We start from the raw sequence: 20,066 nt of genomic DNA, 5'->3' as shown, positions 1-20,066 counted from the left end.
TGTGACATTTCTCAAGGATCCCTCGCAAATGACAACTCAATGGCTCCAATGAAAAGATTGACTTATGGGTAAAACTACAAAAGTGTAAAGACTTTGTTTTGCATGTCAGTCACATCCCACACTAAAACAAAGCGATTTCCATCAACTATATAAAAATATCATCTTAAGATCTATACTAGATGTCCAGTGACATCGCACTGGACAACATTTGAGACGCAGCAAACAAGAACCCTGTCAAAAATGGATATATTCCAGTCTTTTCGCTTTTTGTTCATCATAGGCTGGAGATCTTTATGACACTGTGGGGTGTTGACTGCGTTTGTTGCCCGTGCTGTTAAATTTCTGTTTGAAATCTCAATAAAAATGCTAATCATGAAAAAAAAAAAATGATAGCCCACTTAAGAAACAAATCTGAGCCTTTATTGGAATGTTGCAAGGCATTAAATAAACAAATCCCATATTTTTTTTATTTTTATAATTTGGTATTTAATTTGAAAACAAATCTAGGCTAACAATACTGGTCCGACAGTCACGCTCTTTCAATTTCATTGTTATTATTTCATGAATCGTTTTATTTTCTTTCGCTAAGACATAGAAGAGGGAAATCTGGCATGGTCGAAAGTGAAAGCATGTTAATGTTAATGTAGAATTAAAGGGAGAATAGCAAGGACAGACAATGGGGGAATGATGAGGGAGAAACATTTCAGTTTTCTAACTTAAGAAAATACTGCGTATCAAAGCTGCATTGTGGGTTAAAACAGTCACTTGCTGATACTGGTATGCAATAAAAACTTTCCCCAATTTCCCAAGTTTTACATATAAAAAACCTTTACGAAATATAAACAAGCTCTTGCTGTGATACACAAAGTGAAGTGCATTTGAAGCAGAAAAATTAAAATGGAACATAAAGACGACATTAATATGTTCTATAACCTTGGCATGATCAACGATATCTTCTGAGTTGTCAGATATCGCTCGGACTCAAGTTCTTTAAACATAAATAATGTTTTATGACTTCTGATTTTATTATCATCAATGTTGTTGTCATCATTACATCAACCACCACCATCCTTACCATCATTGTTTAGCTTTCTGCATGTTGCTTGACAGATCCGGAAATGATCTTTTATTGTTTTGGTTTAGAAACCATATTTCCCTCATTTTGGAAAACAAAAACAAAACAAAAAAAGGAACATTCACAATACATTTTCCAGCCGGACTGTTTCTTTTTTTCTCATAAAAAAAACAAAAAAACCTCTGTATCGCCTCTCGTTCTGTACATCCAGAGTGAACAAGCAATCAAAAAGCACAAACTCACCACCCCTGACCCACTGTCTCCCCTCCCAACCCAACCCTACCGACCCCCACCCGGTCTAACCACTAGGATGTTGGAGGGCCACAGTTAAGACATGACTCCGAACACGGGGTTGTGGCGACAGATGCTAGGGCCAATCTCCTCATAGTCCTTTTTGGTGTGGCATACCTGGTAGAACTCAGGCTAGAAAAGAGAAAGCGATGTGTTAATATTTGGCATATCTGAATAGAAGACAAACAAATGAAAACATAAACAACCTTTGTGTGCGGTTTTGACGCTTGTTTTTGAATACTACTTATTCCTGTCAAAACCAGCACCTGGAACTCGACACACTGCTGTTTAGAGGTTCCCTCCTTTTTTTCCATCTTAAAAACATGTTTCAGATGCGCATCTCAACCATTACAAACCAAAAAGGACATGTCATGAAACAGAAACAAATAAATGATGCCCTGGACAACCTAAGACTAAAAGTCTGTAATGCTATGCTGTAAAATCTCACGCTGATGACAACCCACTTCACAGGCACATCACACAGTCCCAGAGTTCCTGTTGTAAAAAAGGTTGGCTCATCGTGAGTCATGCAATGTTGTAACCTACCGAAACACTGTCAAAGGATGCTCCCCAGTACATTATGGGCGTTTCCCTTTCATATTCAATTAAAATAAGGACTTTATTTAAAAATAAAAATTAAAAAACTTTTAAAAAACTTTTGCATTTCAACTGAGTTACAGGGAAACTGGAAGATAGCATGCCCTGAAGTAAGCACGTCAAGGCAGTAATCATGCTGACAATGCAAATCACTGAAATTCAGCTGACAGTAACCTTTCAGCACTACTAGATTTTTAGGTAGGCAAGTTTTGCAGATGGCATATAAAACAACATAATTTTCTGAATGACATTTCCAATCATTAAGTTGCTTTATTTACTATGTGCCAAGTAAGGGGTTTCCTTATAACAAGAAATGTGTGCCATCGAACAACTAATACTAATTTCCACAATTTTAGTTTTAGTATCGTTTCTCCCTACAGAACGATGCAACGGATTTGTGAAACTTACAGTTGAGGCTAACATGGATCCTCCGAACCACACTGCATATCTCTGCATATGATGAGTGATGACTTGCACATCAATTGGTTTGGGCTGAGAGGGCAAAAGCAAACAACACAAATAAAGATCTTACATTTCTCACCTCCTACATTAACCTAATGCTCTGCCAAAACTGTAGCTGGTTACAACAAAGAGAAAAAAAAAACAGGAAAAAGAAAAGGAGCAGCTCGTGGGGACCACTATTATTAGGCTAAAGAGACAACTCTAGTAAGATCACCATGACTAGAGACTGCTCTCACCTTGAGCTTGCCCCCGCTCAGCTCCTCGCTCATCTTCAGCCTGGCGTCCACCGTCCTCTTCAGGTCCCTCTGCAGGCGCCGCCCAAAGTCCCTGAACATGGTGGAGCCGCCCGACAATACAATGTTCTGGAGAAGAACACAGTGTGTCTAGTTAAGATTGGTTAACACATGCCCTAACACACAAAACAGGGTTCAACTCGAGCACACACACCACACGCATACACACAATATTGAAAGGGCCCAGAGAACCGATAAGTCTGCACAAGTCAAACCCAAAGTGCTGATTGGATATTAATTGGATGTGGTTTTTAAACCAATATCCATGTAGTTCAGGGATATGATTACCTTGTAAAGGGGACGTCTGACATCAATGGGGCAGTTCTGGATCACCTCGTCCACAACTTCAGAGATGGGCTGGGTGAAGTCAGGATTGGCAAACTGGTGGATTGTGAGGAAGAAGAGTGTGAGAGAAAGTTTAAAAGTGTGTACATGCCTATGTTCACAGATAAATACCTTAAAGTGGCAATATGTAACTTTTTGGTCGACCTGACCAAATTCACAAAGCAATGTGAGTTATAGATCTATCATTCTACCTGAAAGCAAGCCTAAGAAGCAGTAGACCTGTCCTATTTCTATGCTTCCCGTTCTTAAGTTTATCTTTTACTTTTGGGTTTGTACACAAGATTCAAACAGCTGAAACCATATTTTTGGTTATGGAAAATATATTTCACAGCGGTTTAGATGGTACAATGATTCTCTACACTATACTAGCTTATTTTGTCACAAAGTGAAATTAGGCAACCTACTAGAGTTTTAGCAAGCAGGAAATGGCAGAGCAATTTCTGCATAGTCTTAACCTTAAAATAACATCTTAACCATTTTAAAGACGTCTTTATCCATCATCCACTCTGGCCTCTGCAGCCCTTAACTGCACAACTCATCTTCTGGCTGTAGTTTGTATTTATAGGTAATCTGTGCTTTCAGTGTGGTAGTACCCTACTTATTATGGTCCTAACCACTCATTTTAAGCTACTCTAACCTAGAGACCTGGGGGTCAGAGTTCTGCTAATATTATGCTAATGTGGGATAGCACTGAAGAGGAACATCTCTCAATCATAGTTTGCTAGGTAATTAGCATAGCGCAAACCTCTTGCTATGCAGCCGTTTAAATAGCAAAGTGCTCACTGCTAACCTCCGGGTGGAAGAAAATCTCAGGGCCGAGGAAGCGCTCGTAGCCTACGTCGACGGTGAACTCCTTCTTGCTGATGTTGTTTATGCCGGTGTACTGCTTGATCCACTTGGAGCCGTCCGTGTCGTACTTGCTGAACTCTTTCACTAGGTCCGGACACACGTAGCTGAACCGCTCCTGGTGTAGAATGACATGGAAGACAAAGCGTGAGTGGATGCTTAACTACAGTGTAACTCGCCTGGCGACATTGGATTTGAAAGGAGACAGCTTTAATGTGGGGGTATTTTCAGCCATATAGGGGTGAACCGTTTAGAAATTACAGCCCTTTTTGTAACCCCCCCCCCATTTTAGGGACCATACGTATGGGGACAAATTCAGTTATTTGTGTATTTAAAATAGTCAAAAGTTTATTACTTGGTCCCATAATCCTAGTACACAAACTTGGATGCATTTCCGTTTGTGTTGGTTGTTTCTCAGAAATGAATGGTAAAAAAAATGTATTGTGCCACTTTTAATGCAAATAAGAATATAATATTAAACACTTTCACATTAAAATGTGGATGCTACCATGATTACGGATAGTCCTGAATGAATCGTGAATAATGTTCAGTGAGAAAGTCAGACGCAAAAATATCATACCCCAAGACATGCTAACCTCTCACCATTACAATAGGGGAGTTTAGCATATGGGGGGGGGGGGGACTCCAAAGACTCCAAAGTCCCACAATACACCATTATTTTCTATTGGGCACAAAATTATCTGAAACAGAACCAAAACAAACAGCAAATGCATCCAACAAATGTGTAGTCACACGCTTGATGTAGTCATTGGGTGCTATGAATCTCAGACCAAATACTTCACTTTTTACTACTTTAATACACATAAATGCATGTCACAATACTTTTGGTCCCCTAAAATGCAGGGAATATGTACAGAAAGTGATGTCATTTCTAAATGGTTCACATGATATGGATGAAAATACTCTCAAATGAAAGCGGATAATCTGCACTTCAACCTCATAGTCATTGTATAATTTCAAATCCAAAGTGCTGGAGGACAGAGCCAAAACACAAAAAATGTGTCACTGTCCCAATACTTTGGAGCTCACTGCATGTTACATCATGTAGGACCAGTATGGTCTTACAGAGCAGAACTGAAAGTTTTAAAAAGTTCAATAGTTATTTATCGTTTTAAGTTTGAGTATTTATCTTGATGAGCAAATCAACTCAGGGAGGTAAAAACATATTGGTTAAATCCTGAGACCATTCTTCCTCGATTAAGCTGTTGCTGATTAAGGACCTACATGATTTCAGCCTTGTTAAGACCCACATGATTTTGGCCTTAATTACGTTCTAAATAATTTTGTCAAAAAACCCAGGACACCACTTAATTCTCCATAACACACGCTGTGGTAGATATGAACACAAATGATTGGATAGCTCTTTTCCAAGAGCAAGAACACTGAATACAAATCAAGCTACCAATTGCAGTCAGTAGTCAAGTCTCCGTAGGATGAAAAGCCTGATAAGTGTTTGTCTCGTGGTGAAAAACAATTATCTTCAACACAAGGGCCAACAAGGATTTTAGATGAGTCTTCCAATAAACATTTACTGCTTTGGATCAAAGGAAGCGAAGTGAATCACAATGGATTCTGGTAAAAACGAGCAGCAATTACAAGCATGGGTTTAATGGGAACAGCACACCCTAAGAAACACCAGGGGAGACAAGCGGTCTATCTTGAATTGTAAACCGAACAAAACAATCAAAATCAGAACCACGTCTATGTATCCCACGTTTCAAACTTCTTCACAAAAGAGCAGTTTGAATATCAAGTGATGTTGTTCTTTGCGTTGAAACTTTCCGGTGGAATAAGGGTTCCACCTAGTGTTCAAGTCAACACACTACAGGCAAAGTGAACATTTCACATCTTCTTTAAGACATCCTGGTTTAGTATTTTCTTTATTTACATTTCATAAAACATTGAGGTGTGCTAGCACTATTCATATACTCAGTCAACTTCCCAACTTTAAGTGAAAACAGTGACCAAATCTTAACTGTGTGAGTGGCGGCTGGTGGTTGATAGAGGAATGCTGTTGGGGCGCATACTTTCATACAGTCACAATATATTTAACCTTTATTTTGACGGAGACAATGTTGAGACCAAGGTCTATTTTCCAGATGAGCCCTGTATAGCACCACAATACCCGTAAAAATACAATAAAAAAACACATTAAACTACACATTCATATACACAATAAAATACACAACAATACACGAAAAGGAAAACACAATAAAAAGAAAATAATAAAAAAACATTCTTCAGTAGAAAGGTGAACAAACAGTGGTTTGAGTGGTTGTCCTTGATGATATTTTTTGGCCTTCCTGTGACATCAGGTGCTGTAGGTGTCCTGGAGGGCAGGTAGTTTGCCCCCAGTGATGCGTTGGACAGACCGCACCACCCTCTGGAGAACTCTGCGGTTTCAGGTGGTGCAGTTTCCGTACCAAGCGGTGATACAGCCCGACGGGATGCTCGAGTGTGCATCTGTAAGGAGTTTGTGCGTGTTTTAGCTGACAAGCCAAATTTCTTCAGCCTCCTGAGGTTGAAGAGGCGCTGTTGAGCCTTCTTCAAAACACTGTCTGTGTGAGTGGACCATTTCCGTTTGTCAGTGATCTGTACGCCGGGGAACTTGAAACTTTCCACCTTCTCCACTGCTGCCCCGTCGATGTGGATAGGGGCGTGCTCCATCTGCTGTTTCCTGAAGTCCATCTCCTTTGTTTTGTTGACATCGAGTAAGAGGTTATTTTCCTGGCACGACACTCCCAGAGCCCTTACCTCATTCCAGTAGGCTGTCTAGTCATTGCTTGTAATCAAGCCTACTACTGTTGTGTCATCTGCAAACTTGATGATTGAGTTGAAGGCATGCTTGGCCACACAGTCATGGGTGAACAGCCATGACCTAGCCATCAGAAGCTAACCAGCTAGAAGCTACAAGCTATTTAGTCATTGTTAGCCACTGCTAGCGGCCTTTACCTTCTGCACAGATACCAGCCCTTTTTTATTTTTACTTTTTATATTTTTGTCTGGATAATACTCGCCAAGCCTACCAGTAACGGACTGTCTCTCCACTACGCAGGATTCCTGCCGTAATCCCTGGACCATTACTCCTGATCTTTACAGCTAGCTAGCACCCACCGAGTTACCCAGTACCGAAGCTATACCTGAGGCCCAACTCTCAGCCTACTCAGTTGTTCACCTGGACTCCAACACAGCTAGAACACACTACTCCACCGGATCCTTGCCGTAAGCTTTGGACTTTGGCACCGGATCACCGCTGCTACCGAGTGGCTATAGTGGCTAATGCCCCTGCCCCGAAGCTATCACCAGTTAGCCGTGAGCCAGGCGCATCTCCTGGCTAGAAAACTAAATTACTACACCTCTTTCGCCATCTGGCTTGGATCCTTAGTCAACATGGCGCCCCGCCGCACCACCACGCCGACGAATACTTCATCTGCTATGCCTTCAACCGGCCTCCGTCAAAAGCAGACGCTTCTTCTAGCCCCGGGCTACTAAATTTAAGTGCTGTGTTGCCTGCGTGCTAGCATAGTAGCGACTACTCCGCGGCTTCCCTGTTCCATCTATTGCTGCCCCCTGGACCCTATGATCACTTGGCTACATAGCTGATGCCTGCTGGACTGTCCATTAATCACGGTACTCCATTCCGTTTATTGTTTTGTTTATCTTTTGGCTCCAGCCACGAACTCAGGCCCTGTGTGAAGTGAACCGACCCTCTCTGCCCATTCATCGCCATTTCACCTGTTGTTGTTTTAGCTGATTAGCTGTTGTTGTCTCACCCGTTGTTGTCTTAGCTAGCTCTCCAAATCAACACCTGTGATTACTTTATGCCTCGCTGTATGTCTCTCTCATATGTCAATATGCCTTGTATACGGTTGTTTAGGTTAATTATCATTGTTTAGGTTTACAATGGAGCCCCTAGTTCCACTCATTATACCTCTGATACCTCCTTTGTCCCACCTCCCACACATGCGGTGACCTCACCCATTATAACCAGCTTATCCAGAGATACGGCCTCTCATCATCACTCGATGCCTGGGCTTACCTCCGCTGTACCCGCACCCCACCATACCCCTGTCTGCACATTATGCCCTGAATCTATTCTACCACGCCCAGAAATCTGCTCCTTTTTATTCTTTGTCGCCAACGACGACCAGTTTTGATCGCCTTTAGCCGTACCCTCATCCTACTCCTCCGCTGTTCCTCGGGTGATGTGGAGGTAAACCCAGGTCCTGCGTGTCCCCAGGCACCCTCATTTGTTGACCTCTGTGATCAAAAAAGCCTTGGTTTCATGCATGTCAACATCAGAAGCCTCCTCTCAAAGTTTATTTTACTCACTGCTTTAGTACACTCGGCCAACCCTGATGTCCTTGCAGTGTCCGAATCCTGGCTTAGGAAGGCCACCAACAATTCTGAGATTTCCATAAGCAACTACAACATTTTCCGTTAAGATGGAACTGCCAAAGGGGGAGGAGTTAGCCAGAAAAGTTCTGTCATACTTTCCAGGTCTATACCCAAACAGTTCGAACTTGTAATTTAAAAATGAACCTCTCCAGAAATAAGTCTCTCACTGTTTCTGCCTGCTATCGACCCCCCTCCGTTCCCAGCTGTGCCCTGGACACCATTTGTGAATTGATCTCCCCCCATCTAGCTTCAGAGTTTGTTCTGTTAGGTGACCTCAACTGGGATATGCTTAACACCCCGGCATTCCTACAATCTAAGCTAGATGCCCTCAATCTCACACAAATCATCAAGGAACCCACCAGGTACAACCCTAAATCCGTAAACATGGGCACCCTCAGACATTATCCTGACCATCTTGCTCTCCAAATACACCTCTGCTGTTGACCTCATCCCGTCAGTCGAGGATGCCTGGTCATTCTTTAAAAGTAATTTCCTCACAATCTTAGATAAGCATGCCCCGTTCAAAAATGCAGAACTAAGAACAGATATAGCCCTTGGTTCACTCTAGACCGGACTGCCCTTGACCAGCACAAAAACATCCTGTGGCGGACTGCAATAGCATCGAATAGTCCCCGTGATATGCAACTGTTCAGGGAAGTCTGTACACTCAGTCAGTAAGGAAAGCAAAGGCTAGCTTTTTCAAGCAGAAATTCGCATCCTGAAGCTCTAACTCCAAAAAGTTGAGACACTAAAGTCCATGGAGAACAAGAGCACCTCCTCCCAGCTGCCCACTGCACTGAGGCTAGGTAACACGGTCACCACTGATAAATCCATGATAATCGAAAATTTCAATAAGCATTTCTCAACGGCTGGCCATGGCTTCCTCCTGGCTACTCCAACCCCAGGCCAACAGCCCCCCCCCCTGACGTGGTCATCCCCCTCTTCAAAGGAGGTGACACCCTAGACCCAAACTGTTACAGACCTATATCCATCCTAACCTGCCTATCTAAAGTCTTCGAAAGCCAAATTAATAAACAGATCACTGACCATTTCGAATCCCACCGTACCTTCTCCCCCGTGCAATCCGGTTTCCGAGACGGTCACAGGTGCACCTCAGCCATGCTCAAGGTACTAAATAATATCATAACCGCCATCGATAACAGACAGTACTGTGCAGGCGTCTTCATCGACCTGGACAAGGATTTCGGCTGACAATCACCGTATTCTTATCGGCAGACTCAATAGCCTTGGTTTTTCTAATGACTGCCTCGTCTGGTTCACCAACTACTTTGCAGACAGAGTTCAGTGTGTCAAATTGGAGTGCATGTTCTCCGGACCTCTGGCAGTCTCTATGGGGGTACCACATGGTTCAGTTCCTGGGCCGACTCTTTTCTCTGTATATATCAATGAGGTCGCTCTTGCTGCGGGCGATTCCCTGATCCACTTCTACGCAGACGACACCATTCTGTATATATCTGGCCCTTCATTGGACACTGTGCTAACTAACCTCCAAACGAACTTCAATGCCATACAACACTCCTTCCGTGGCCTCCAACTGCTCTTAAATGCTATCAAAACCAAATGCATGCCTTTCAACCGTTCGCTGCCCGCACCCGCCCGCCCGACTAGCATCACCACCCTGGACGGTTCCGACCTAGAATATGTGGACAACTATAAATACCTAGGTGCCTGGCTAGACTGTAAACTCTCCTTCCAGACTCATATTAAACACCTCCAATCCAAAATCAACTCTAGAAATCGGCTTTCTATTTTGCAACAAAGCCTCCTTCACTCATGCTGCCAAAAATATCCTCATAAAACTGACTATCCTACCGATCCTCGACTTCGCCGATGTCATCTACAAAATAGCCTCCAATACTCTATTCAGCAAACTGGATGCAGTCTATCACAGTGCAATCCATTTTGTTACCAAATCACCTTATACCACCCACCCTGCGACCTGTATGCTCTAGTCGGCTGGCCCTCGCTACATATTCGTCGCCAGACCCACTGGCTCCAGGTCATCTATAAGTCTATGCTAGGTAAAGCTCTGCCTTATCTCAGTTGACTGGTCATGATAACAACACCCACCCATAAGCACATGTTCCTGCAGGTAACATGATCATCTGATCACTGATCATCCCCAAAGCCAACACCTCATTTGGCCATCTTTCCTTCCAGTTCTCTGCTGTCAGTGACTGGAACGAACTACAAAAATCGCTGAAGTTGGAGACTTATTTCCCTCACCAACTTTAAACATCAACTATCTGAGCAGCTAACCGATCAATGCAGCAGTACATAGTCCATCTGTAAATAGCCCATCCAATCTACCTACCCCATCCCCATTCTGTTTTTATTTCATTTACTTTTCTGCTCTTTTGCACACCAGTATCTCTACTTGTACATCATCATCTGCTCATTTATCACTCCAGTGTTAATCTGCTAAATTGTATTTTTTCGCTCCTATGGCCTATTTATTGCCTACCTCCTCATGCCTTTTACACACACGGTACATCGACACTCTTTTTTTCTACGTGTCATTGACTTGTTTATTGTTTACTTCATGTGTAACTCTGTGTTGTTGTCTGTGTCACACTGCTTTGCTTTATCTTGGCCAGGTCGCAGTTGCAAATGAGAACTTGTTCTCAACTAGCCTACCTGGTTAAATAAAGGTGAAATAAAATGTTTAAAAAAAAAGATAATTAACAACTAAAGTGGTGCTGTAATAATGCTATGCCCAGGCCTAAACCCTGATTGGTTTACACTCAAACATTTCCCAGAAAGAAAAAAAGAGCAAAGTTGTACAATTACAAAGGATTCACAAAGCGTAGCTTGACAAGGAAGCCTTGAAATGAGGTGATAATTATTAAGATCACTACTATCCCCACCCTTATGAAGTGGTAACAAGAGCTGATTTCCATACTTTTGGAATATTTCCTGATAACAATATTAAATAAAACATGTGGGTTATTGAGAAAAACATGATGGGACCTGCACACTTAAGCAGACCGGGATCCAATTGGCCAGCCCCTGTGGATTTTTGCTAGAAAAGCATCCAGGACTTATTTTTCTATAAATAGCCTAAAAGAAAAGCAAATCCCCCCTATCAGCATCCAGCCCAATATCATTGTGAATATGCTTAAAAATTATTTCAAAGATAAATAAAATGGTGATTAAATGCATCAATGACGGCATTTTTCTTGTAATGAGGCTTGTGTTTGAATTAATTTGTTGTGGCAGAGAGGAGGAAGTAGAACCCTTCAGGGGGTAGACAGAATTTAGCCGGGTTCCCATTACAATCCAAAAAAGGTAGGTAACAAAACAAAATAATCCGGTTTAGCCTTACTAAATTTGTATTACCCAATGATTCCTCAGTTGCTTAAAAGCTTGCCAGTCTGGGCCTAAGCCTGTGTTCATAGCCCAGACCCAAGCATCATCTCTTTTATGAATGACTTCTGATAATTCCGGAGTGTACCAGGTATTCGATCTACCTTTAATCCTTAATTTTTTGAAGGGATCATGGTAATCCACAATTGTACTAAACACATCTGCAAAAAGATTGAAAGTTAAATCAGGTTCAGGAATGGAATGGATAAAATACAATCTAGGTCACTAAAATAAAGATAATGTAAAAATGCCTGTTCAATGAAGTTAAAGTTCCACTTTGTTATGACACGAGGCTTAGATTTTTGTATTCTCACATCTCGAACACAAACAAGTGGGCAATGGTCACTAATATCTTGGGTGAAGACACCAGTAGAAATATATTTATCTGGTGTATTTGTTAAAATAAGATCAATCAGAGTTGACTTTGAAGGATCTTCAGGGTTGGTCCATGTAGGATTAGTCACCAGCTGGGTTAGGTTTAGATCATTACATGCGTCTTTTACACAATTTAGGTCACCCAGGATAATAACTTCTGATTTAGTAAAAGATGACAACAAACCAGTTAACTCCTTGAGACCCCTATGGCAGACAAAGGCTTAAAGATGGTATGTCAATCTTTGGCAAGGGACATAGATTTCAGTAAAAAGACAAATTATTTTTAATAAGAATGGCCACACCACCACCTCTACTATGATTATCAGCTCTGAACTCATAACCCTCAATATTAATATCAGATTCCAGAATGTCCCCAGAGATCCAAGTTTCAGTCAATACCAGAATGTATAGCCCAGATCTTGATGTAATCCAGTTTAGGAAGTAAGCTCCTAATGTTCAGATGCATCAAACCAAGTCCTTTATGATGTTTAAAGTCACAGAGTCTCCAACTCCAACAAGCTACTTCCAGTAGGCGGTTGCAGACCCTATCTGATGGTTGATATGGATATAGTTGGTATGGCTTAGGGCTGGGCAGTATACCATATTTTACGATATACCATTATCGATGCATGGACTGGTTTGGGTTTTTACTTTACCTTCTATAACGCTATTTCAATGTTTGGTTTGTTAAATGTGATATGCCGTGTGTAATTTTGTAGTTTACTTTGCTACTTGAGTCATCGCTCTCCATGCCGCTTTCCACACAGACCGAGCCCCGCACCGTCACTCAAGGAGCACATTTGTTGTTCCTCGACCACCAGACACTTGCATTCAGTCTGCACGGTCAATGCAGCACATGCAACAATGTTGATGACAATGATGCCGTTTTCACTTTGCTTCAACCTCTTAGGGATGATGCGGAATTTAGTTCCTTTGCAGGAACCTAAATCCATGCAATTAAAGAGCGCCACCTGTAGTACTCGATAAAACTCAAACTTTCATTAAAACACACATGCAAGGTACTGAATTAAAGCTACACTAGTTGTGAATCTAGCCACCAAGTCAGATTTGTAAAATGCTTTTTGGCGAAAGCATGAGAAGCTATTATCTGATAGCATACACCCCCCAAAATAGCTGAACGACACCTAAACAAAAGATTTTGCGGTAGCCGGCCCTACACAAAACGCAGAAATAAAATATAAAACATTCATTACCTTTGACGAGCTTCTTTGTTGGCACTCCTATATGTCCCATAAACATCACAATTGGGTCAATTGGTTCCCGATTAAATCCATCATTGTATACCCAAAATGTCATTTGCTGAAAGCCGGTCTGATCCAGGAAAATGCCCCTTTACAAGACGCAACGTCACTTTTTAAAATGACAAAAGTTGCCTATAAACTTTTACAAAACACTTCAAACTACTTTTCTAAACCAACTTTAGTTATTAATAAACGTTAATAATCTAGAAAATTGATCACGGGGCGATCTGTATTCGATAGCAGCAAGTCTTGAAATCATCGTCCATGTTTTCAATTTCACAACATCCTGTGGTGAGCCTAAAACAGGAAGGGCCTATACGTCATCTAACCAAGGATAAAGCAGACTTGAAATGCCAGTACTGGCGACATCGTGTGGAAGCTGTAGGCATTTACAGGGGATCCTCATTTATTTTCTTTCGCCTTAGACAATACATTGAATGGCGGATGAATATTTTTTTTGTGTTTTTGGTAAAACAGTTTTACCAGAGATTTTTACTCCTAAACACGTTCTGTTATAGCCACAGACACGATTTAACCAGTTTTAGAGACTTCAGAGTGTTTTCTATACACACATACTTATCATATGCATATACTATATTCCTGGCATGAGTAGCAGGACTTTGAAATGTTGCTCGATTTTTAACAAAAAGCTACGAAAATTTGCATCATCCCTAACAGGTTTTAATATAAACCCACTAGCGTTCTATAATTACACTCATAGTTTGTGTTTCTTACATCTGCAAACAGCTAGTTTCTATTTTCTTAGCAAATTGGGCCTGAATGTTGTTAGCCGCTAATAAATGTACTGAGGCAATGCAAACGTAATTAGCTATACAGCCTGATAATACCAGCGATGACGTAGACCTAAATCAGCATGTTGTTTGGGCAACATTATCTTCTAAATCAAAGAGGAAGATGCAAAGCAAGAACGTTAGCTACATGAAGTAGCGAAGAAAAACATTCCATATAGCCAAATATTATAGGGTGCCCTAGGAAACACTGTAGAAATCAGCATATCAACACTTCGGTTCCTAACCTGTCACAATAACTCCTCCCTGGCATTTTAATTTGTTGTCATGTCAAACAACACTGTATACAAAGTGCCCACTATGATATAATAACTATAGAATTAGAATAATCCTTCTATTTCCATGATTCAAATAGTTCACACAAGTGCTTTTGCTCTAAATTTCAAGTCAAATTGCAACACTTAGTTTAAAAAAAAGGTCTAGATTGTTTGCCCATATCATGTAGCAGTGTGGAAATGATCTCAAATGAGTGCTGTAAATGCAGAAATTGCTGTAAATGAATTTTGGTAGAAGTTGAATTGAACAGTATAAAACAGAATGGAGAAAGACCTGTTGAAATCACTTAGAATGTATGTCTTGCCACCCTACGGTAACACACTACTCAAAGCACATGTTGAACTTTCGTTTAAAAAAAAACATAAAATACTGTCCAATTCTATGTTTTTTTTTTAATACAGTGATATGATATTTTGACCATATTGCCCAGCCCTAGTATGGCTATAAGATTGCATGGAACTGCCCCATTTGGTCTATCCCTATTAGTAATAGAAATTTGAATTACTTTTTAGGCCCTGTGGCCACAGCCAATGTCATTATGAGGAACTCTCAGAGTAACCAATTATGGAATGTTATAAACTGACTTATATGAGCTTTGGTTGTTATTGTGCAACAGCCCAAGCCCTCTACATGATTTGAAAACCAATAAATGGGACTAGTAGACTAGTGCCAGAAAGACAAAACAGTGAGACTTCTGCCAGAGTGGTCGGTCCGGGACCAGAGTGACAGGTATTGTGATGCAGTAGCGTTATTTGCATGGAACTTTTGACCTGTTGTAGTCAAGCCAAGCTAGTATGCTAATACCATATAGAATGTGTTGTAAATCGTCCCCGAAACCGTTCTTGTGAGAGCGAAACATACAGTATTTTGTTGGCCTACGGAACTGCAACAGGGTATGTAATATCTGTGTGAAAATACCCTAAGACAACACAGGACCAGTTCAATTAGGAATTCAACATTCTGGGAAAACTTGCCTCAGAGAACCAGGGATACAGTTAGGGTTGAAAATGTGGTCTAGGATTGGCTCCTTGACTATACTATGAACCGGTACAGTGGTTAGTAATAGGATGAGTGGTGAATGACCGGAAATGGAGTTCGCTGCAACCTACCTTGACTGCCTTGGCTGTCTCCAGGGACTGCTCTGGGGGGATGCCCACCTCCCGTTCCCTCAAAAGCTGCTGGGTGAAGTAAGTGATGTCACGACCAGCGATGGGAATGTGCTTTATACAGCTGCCGATGACGTAGCCCTCAGCCTATAGCAACACAAAGACAGACGAGTCAGAGTTCACAATGCTTGGAGTAAGGTGATGTCACAGCATATAAGAATAAATAGGTCAAAGTAGATGCATATATGTTTAAATTATTCTACTGCCATTTTATTTTCACATTGTCCTTTTCAGCATCCAGCAAATATGGTGGATGTGTAACAAGGCCAGGCCAGTACAGCTTAAATTTGGCTCAGTAGTGTGAAAAGGGTATGAGGGAATATACTGTATACTTTTACCAAACTTGAATGACCATGAATAAGCAATGGCTTGTACATCCTGCAGGGCAGTTTAAAACCAAAATGGTGACTAAATCACCATTGCACAACTTGTGTTCTTGTCAGGAAATTCCTTCTTTACCTAAGTCTGTGTGTCAAAAGTATACAGTGGCCTACTTTCATAGTTTCCTCTCCATCATCTGCACTGATTTAAAAATAAATGGACAAGAAAAAAAAACATACCCACAGTATGAATCTTTTCCCTGGCTTTTACCAATCCAGTCTTTTTTTAAGATAAGTTCAGAAAATATGAAAGGAGACAAGCAAATGAGGCCACTGAAATGTATTGAGACGCATGAACCTCAACTTGAACGATTAGAGGTCTGGCTGAGGTGAGGGAGCCTTTCACTACAACCAGGGTTGTGTTCAGTATGGCACACAGAATCCAAACACTTTGTAATGTAGCAAACAAAGCAGTTCAGATTGTACCTCCCCATTACAAAAAGTTCTCTCCCTATACTGTGTTTGTAATATATCTGTATTTTGTGTGAGAAGGCTGTCGTTGGGCAGCTGATGTGCCACTCACCACAGGGATAACGTGGGTGACTCCGTCTCCACTGTCGATGACCGTCCCAGTCAGTGTCCTCTCCCCTACCTGTCTGGATGTCCAGGAGGCCGCCAGTGCCAGGACAGCCTTGGGGAGGGGGGGTGACAGAGAAAACAGCATCAATGTGACACCATTGTAAAACAACACTGCCGTGTCCTACATCAGCAAATCTGCAATGTCATTGACCACATCCTTTACCACAACATTAAACAGCAGAGGGCAGAGGCAGTTACGGAGTCTGTGTTTTATACAGTTTAACAGCATATCAACTGTGTGTGCTAGATAAAATTGTGTTCCCAGAGATTAAGCTTTACCTGCACTGCGATGTAGAGCCCTGGGACGTTGAAGGACTCAAACATGATCTCTGCTGTGTACTCTCTGTTCTCTGGTGTGTTCAGAGGAGGCTCTGTCTGCAAGAGGACACCACAGTACTGGGAGTTAAGACTTCCACACACAGACACACTAATCCAACCCGCATCAGGTTTAATAATAACCACATGGACACTCAATTAGGGCTGGCACAATTACCGAAAAACCGACGGTTATGACCCTTTAAATTATTTTAGCGTGTGGAATGAACAGCTGATTGAAGACCGGATGGCCAGGCATTTGTGCGGTAGAGTCCGTTTCAGCGTTAACATGGACTCGTTAACAACGTTATTTATTTATTTAACATGGGGGGCTAGTTGAGAACAAGTTCTCATTTACCACTGCGACCTGGCCAAGACAAAGCAAAGCAGTTCGACACATAACAACATAGAGTTACACATGGAAAAAACAAACATACAGTCAATAATACAGTAGAAAAAGTCTATATACAGTGTGTGCAAATGAGGTAGGATAAGGGAGGGAAGGCAATAAATAGGCCATGGTGGCAAAGTAATTACAATATAGCAATTAAACACTGGAATGGTAGATGTGCAGAAGTTGAATATGCAAGTAGAGATAGTGGGGTGCAAAGGAGAAAGAAAAATAAATAAATACCATATGGGGATGAGGTAGTTGGATGGGCCATTTACAGATGGGCTATGTACAGGTGAAGTGATCTGTGAGCTGCTCTGATAGCTGGTGAGGGAGGTATGAGTCTCCAGCGTTAGTGAGTTTTGCAGTTCGTTCCAGTCCTTGGCAGCAGAGAACTGGAAGGAAAGGCAGCCAAAGGAAGAATTGGCTTTGGGGGTGACCAGTGAGATATATCCGCTGGAGCGCATGCTACGGGTGGGTGCTGCTATGGTGACCAGTGAGCTGAGATAAGGAGGGGCTTTACCTAGCAGAGACTTGTAGATGACCTCAAGCCAATGGGTTTGGTGACAAGTATGAAGCGAGGGCCAGCCAACGAGGGCGTACAGATCGCAGTGGTGGGTAGTATGGGGCTTTGGTGACAAAACGGATGGCACTGTGATAGACTGCATCCAATTTGTTGAGTAGAGTGTTGGAGGCTATTTTGTAAATGACATCGCCGAAGTCGGGCCTTCCTATTTTTGCAGAAAAGCATCCTTCACTGGTCGGTTTTACGAGGGTATGCTTGGCAGCATGAGTGAAGGATGCTTTTCTGCGAAAATAGGAAGCCGATTCTAGATTTAATTTTGGATTAAGTAAATACATTATTTTTGGTATGCTGAAGATTCAAGAAAAACGTTGCATTTTTCAAAATATTTCATCTAATTCGCTTTATTTGTGTAATAATACACTTCACCGTTCTTGAATAAGTACCTTCATTTCTTTTCATTTTTCCTCTATTCACCTATTTTAGGTGAATAAACATCATCCAAAATTCCATGACCGTCACCTCAATTACATGCAAAACTCCTCGCTTTGAACCTGCAGAACAGGTCTTAGTTACAATGCATTTTAAGAGCCTCACAATGCATTTATAACTGTCAGGGTTAAGTCAAGAAGTCCTTTAGAAATAGGCTCTATTTTCAACCTTTTAAGGAATAGTCAACTTTGTTTTAATGGATCACAAACACTGGCTTTAAATGCCCCCCATTTCACAGAGAATGAGATAAAGCTCATTATGTAAAGATTTTGGCCGACTGTTTTAAACATTTAGTTTCAGTTCCCTTCACTAGAAGATCCATTTCACATGGCTCACCGTGCCGATATAGTCGTACTTCCTCAAGACTTGACATTTATGACATCACTTTTTTAAACCACAGGTGCACAACTTAGGCCCTTGAGTTCCACAGTACAGATGGTTTTTGTTTCTCCCATGACGTTGGAAAGAGGGCCTACCCTCTATCCATCAATATGGTTTCTTCCTATTCCGTAAATGTCACATTTGGCCCATGGGCCTCTTACCAACAGGAAGTAGTGGTCCTCAGGCTCTGCCCTCAGGTACTTGAAGATGACCTGCTCCATGAACCTCTCCATTAGGTCCCAGTCCTCCACGATGCCGTGACGGATCGGCCACTGGTGGGCGAGAGGTCAAAGGTCAGTCACACAGGCAAACACAAAGGTTAGTAAATTACTAAGTGACACCAAGTACACCAACATACACTTTAGTGCATGGTTGAATGAAAGTTCAAGTACACCAACTTACATTTAGGACATGACCTAGTGACAAACCAGGTACACTGAACGAAAATATAAAACGCAACATGTAGTTGAGTTGGTCCCATGTTTCATAAGCTGAAATAAAAGATCTCAGAAATGTTTCATACGCACAAAAAGCTAATTTCTCAAAAATGTTGTGCACAAATTTGTTTACATCCCTGTTAGTGAGCATTTCTCCTTTGCAAAGATAAATCATTCCACTTGATACTTGTGACATATTAAGAAGCTGATTAAAAACAGGATGATCATTACACAGGTGCAGTGTGCTGGGGACAATAAAAGGCCACTCTATAACGTGCAGTTACAACGCCACCAATGTCTCAAGTTCAGTGAGCGTGCCATTGGCATGCTGGCATATGCTGATGTGAACAGAGTGCCCCATGGTGGCAGTGGGGTTATGCATGGGCAGGCATAAGCTACGGACAACAAACACAATCGCATTTTATCTATGGCAATTTGAATGGACAGAGATACAGTGACGAGATCCCGAGGCCCACTGTTGTGCCATTCATCCATTGCCATCACCTCATGTTTCAGCATGATAATGCATGTCCCAACGATCTGTACACAATTACTGGAGGCTGAAAATGTCTCAGTTCTTCCATGACCTGCATACTCACCAAACATGTCTCCCAATGAGCATGTTTGTGATGCTCTGGATCGACGTGTAGAACAGCGGGTTCCAGTTAACACCAATATCCAGCAACTTCGCACAGCCATTGAAGAGGAGTGGGACAACATTCCACAGGCCACAATCAAAAGCCTGATCAACTCGTTGCGAAGGTGATCTGCCTCATGCAGAGTGACACATGGTGATCACACCAGATACGGACTGGTTTTCTGATTTACATACAATTCGTAGGCCTGCATGGCTTAGTGACACTAACATACATTCAGCACATGGCTTAGTGACTAGCTGTGACAGATGCCTCTCGTGAAGTTTCTATATTGCCTTGGAATAGGAATCTGTTAAACACACAGTATGT

The 20,066-nt window shown here is 41.8% G+C and overlaps 1 protein-coding gene across 1 annotated transcript in view; it reads right to left on the bottom strand.

Moving 5' to 3' along the window:
- Positions 1-398: 398 nt before the first annotated feature.
- Positions 399-20,066, bottom strand: part of LOC124043769 (actin-related protein 3-like) — a 28,919-nt gene continuing 9,251 nt past the window's right edge. The window contains exons 4-12 of the mRNA XM_046362709.1: positions 18,826-18,936; positions 16,842-16,937; positions 16,507-16,614; positions 15,547-15,690; positions 3,854-4,027; positions 3,007-3,099; positions 2,662-2,787; positions 2,372-2,455; positions 399-1,498 (exon numbers count right to left, since the gene is read on the bottom strand). Of these exons, the coding sequence (XP_046218665.1) occupies positions 1,403-1,498; positions 2,372-2,455; positions 2,662-2,787; positions 3,007-3,099; positions 3,854-4,027; positions 15,547-15,690; positions 16,507-16,614; positions 16,842-16,937; positions 18,826-18,936 (1,032 nt within the window). The 3' untranslated portion in view covers positions 399-1,402. The remainder of the gene's footprint in view (positions 1,499-2,371; positions 2,456-2,661; positions 2,788-3,006; positions 3,100-3,853; positions 4,028-15,546; positions 15,691-16,506; positions 16,615-16,841; positions 16,938-18,825; positions 18,937-20,066) is intronic.

Source organism: Oncorhynchus gorbuscha, linkage group LG09 (genome assembly GCF_021184085.1).
Source record: "Oncorhynchus gorbuscha isolate QuinsamMale2020 ecotype Even-year linkage group LG09, OgorEven_v1.0, whole genome shotgun sequence".
NCBI classification, from domain to species: domain Eukaryota; kingdom Metazoa; phylum Chordata; class Actinopteri; order Salmoniformes; family Salmonidae; genus Oncorhynchus; species Oncorhynchus gorbuscha.
The sequence above is the reverse complement of the archived record's forward strand: the minus strand, read 5'-3'. Positions and strand labels throughout refer to the sequence as shown.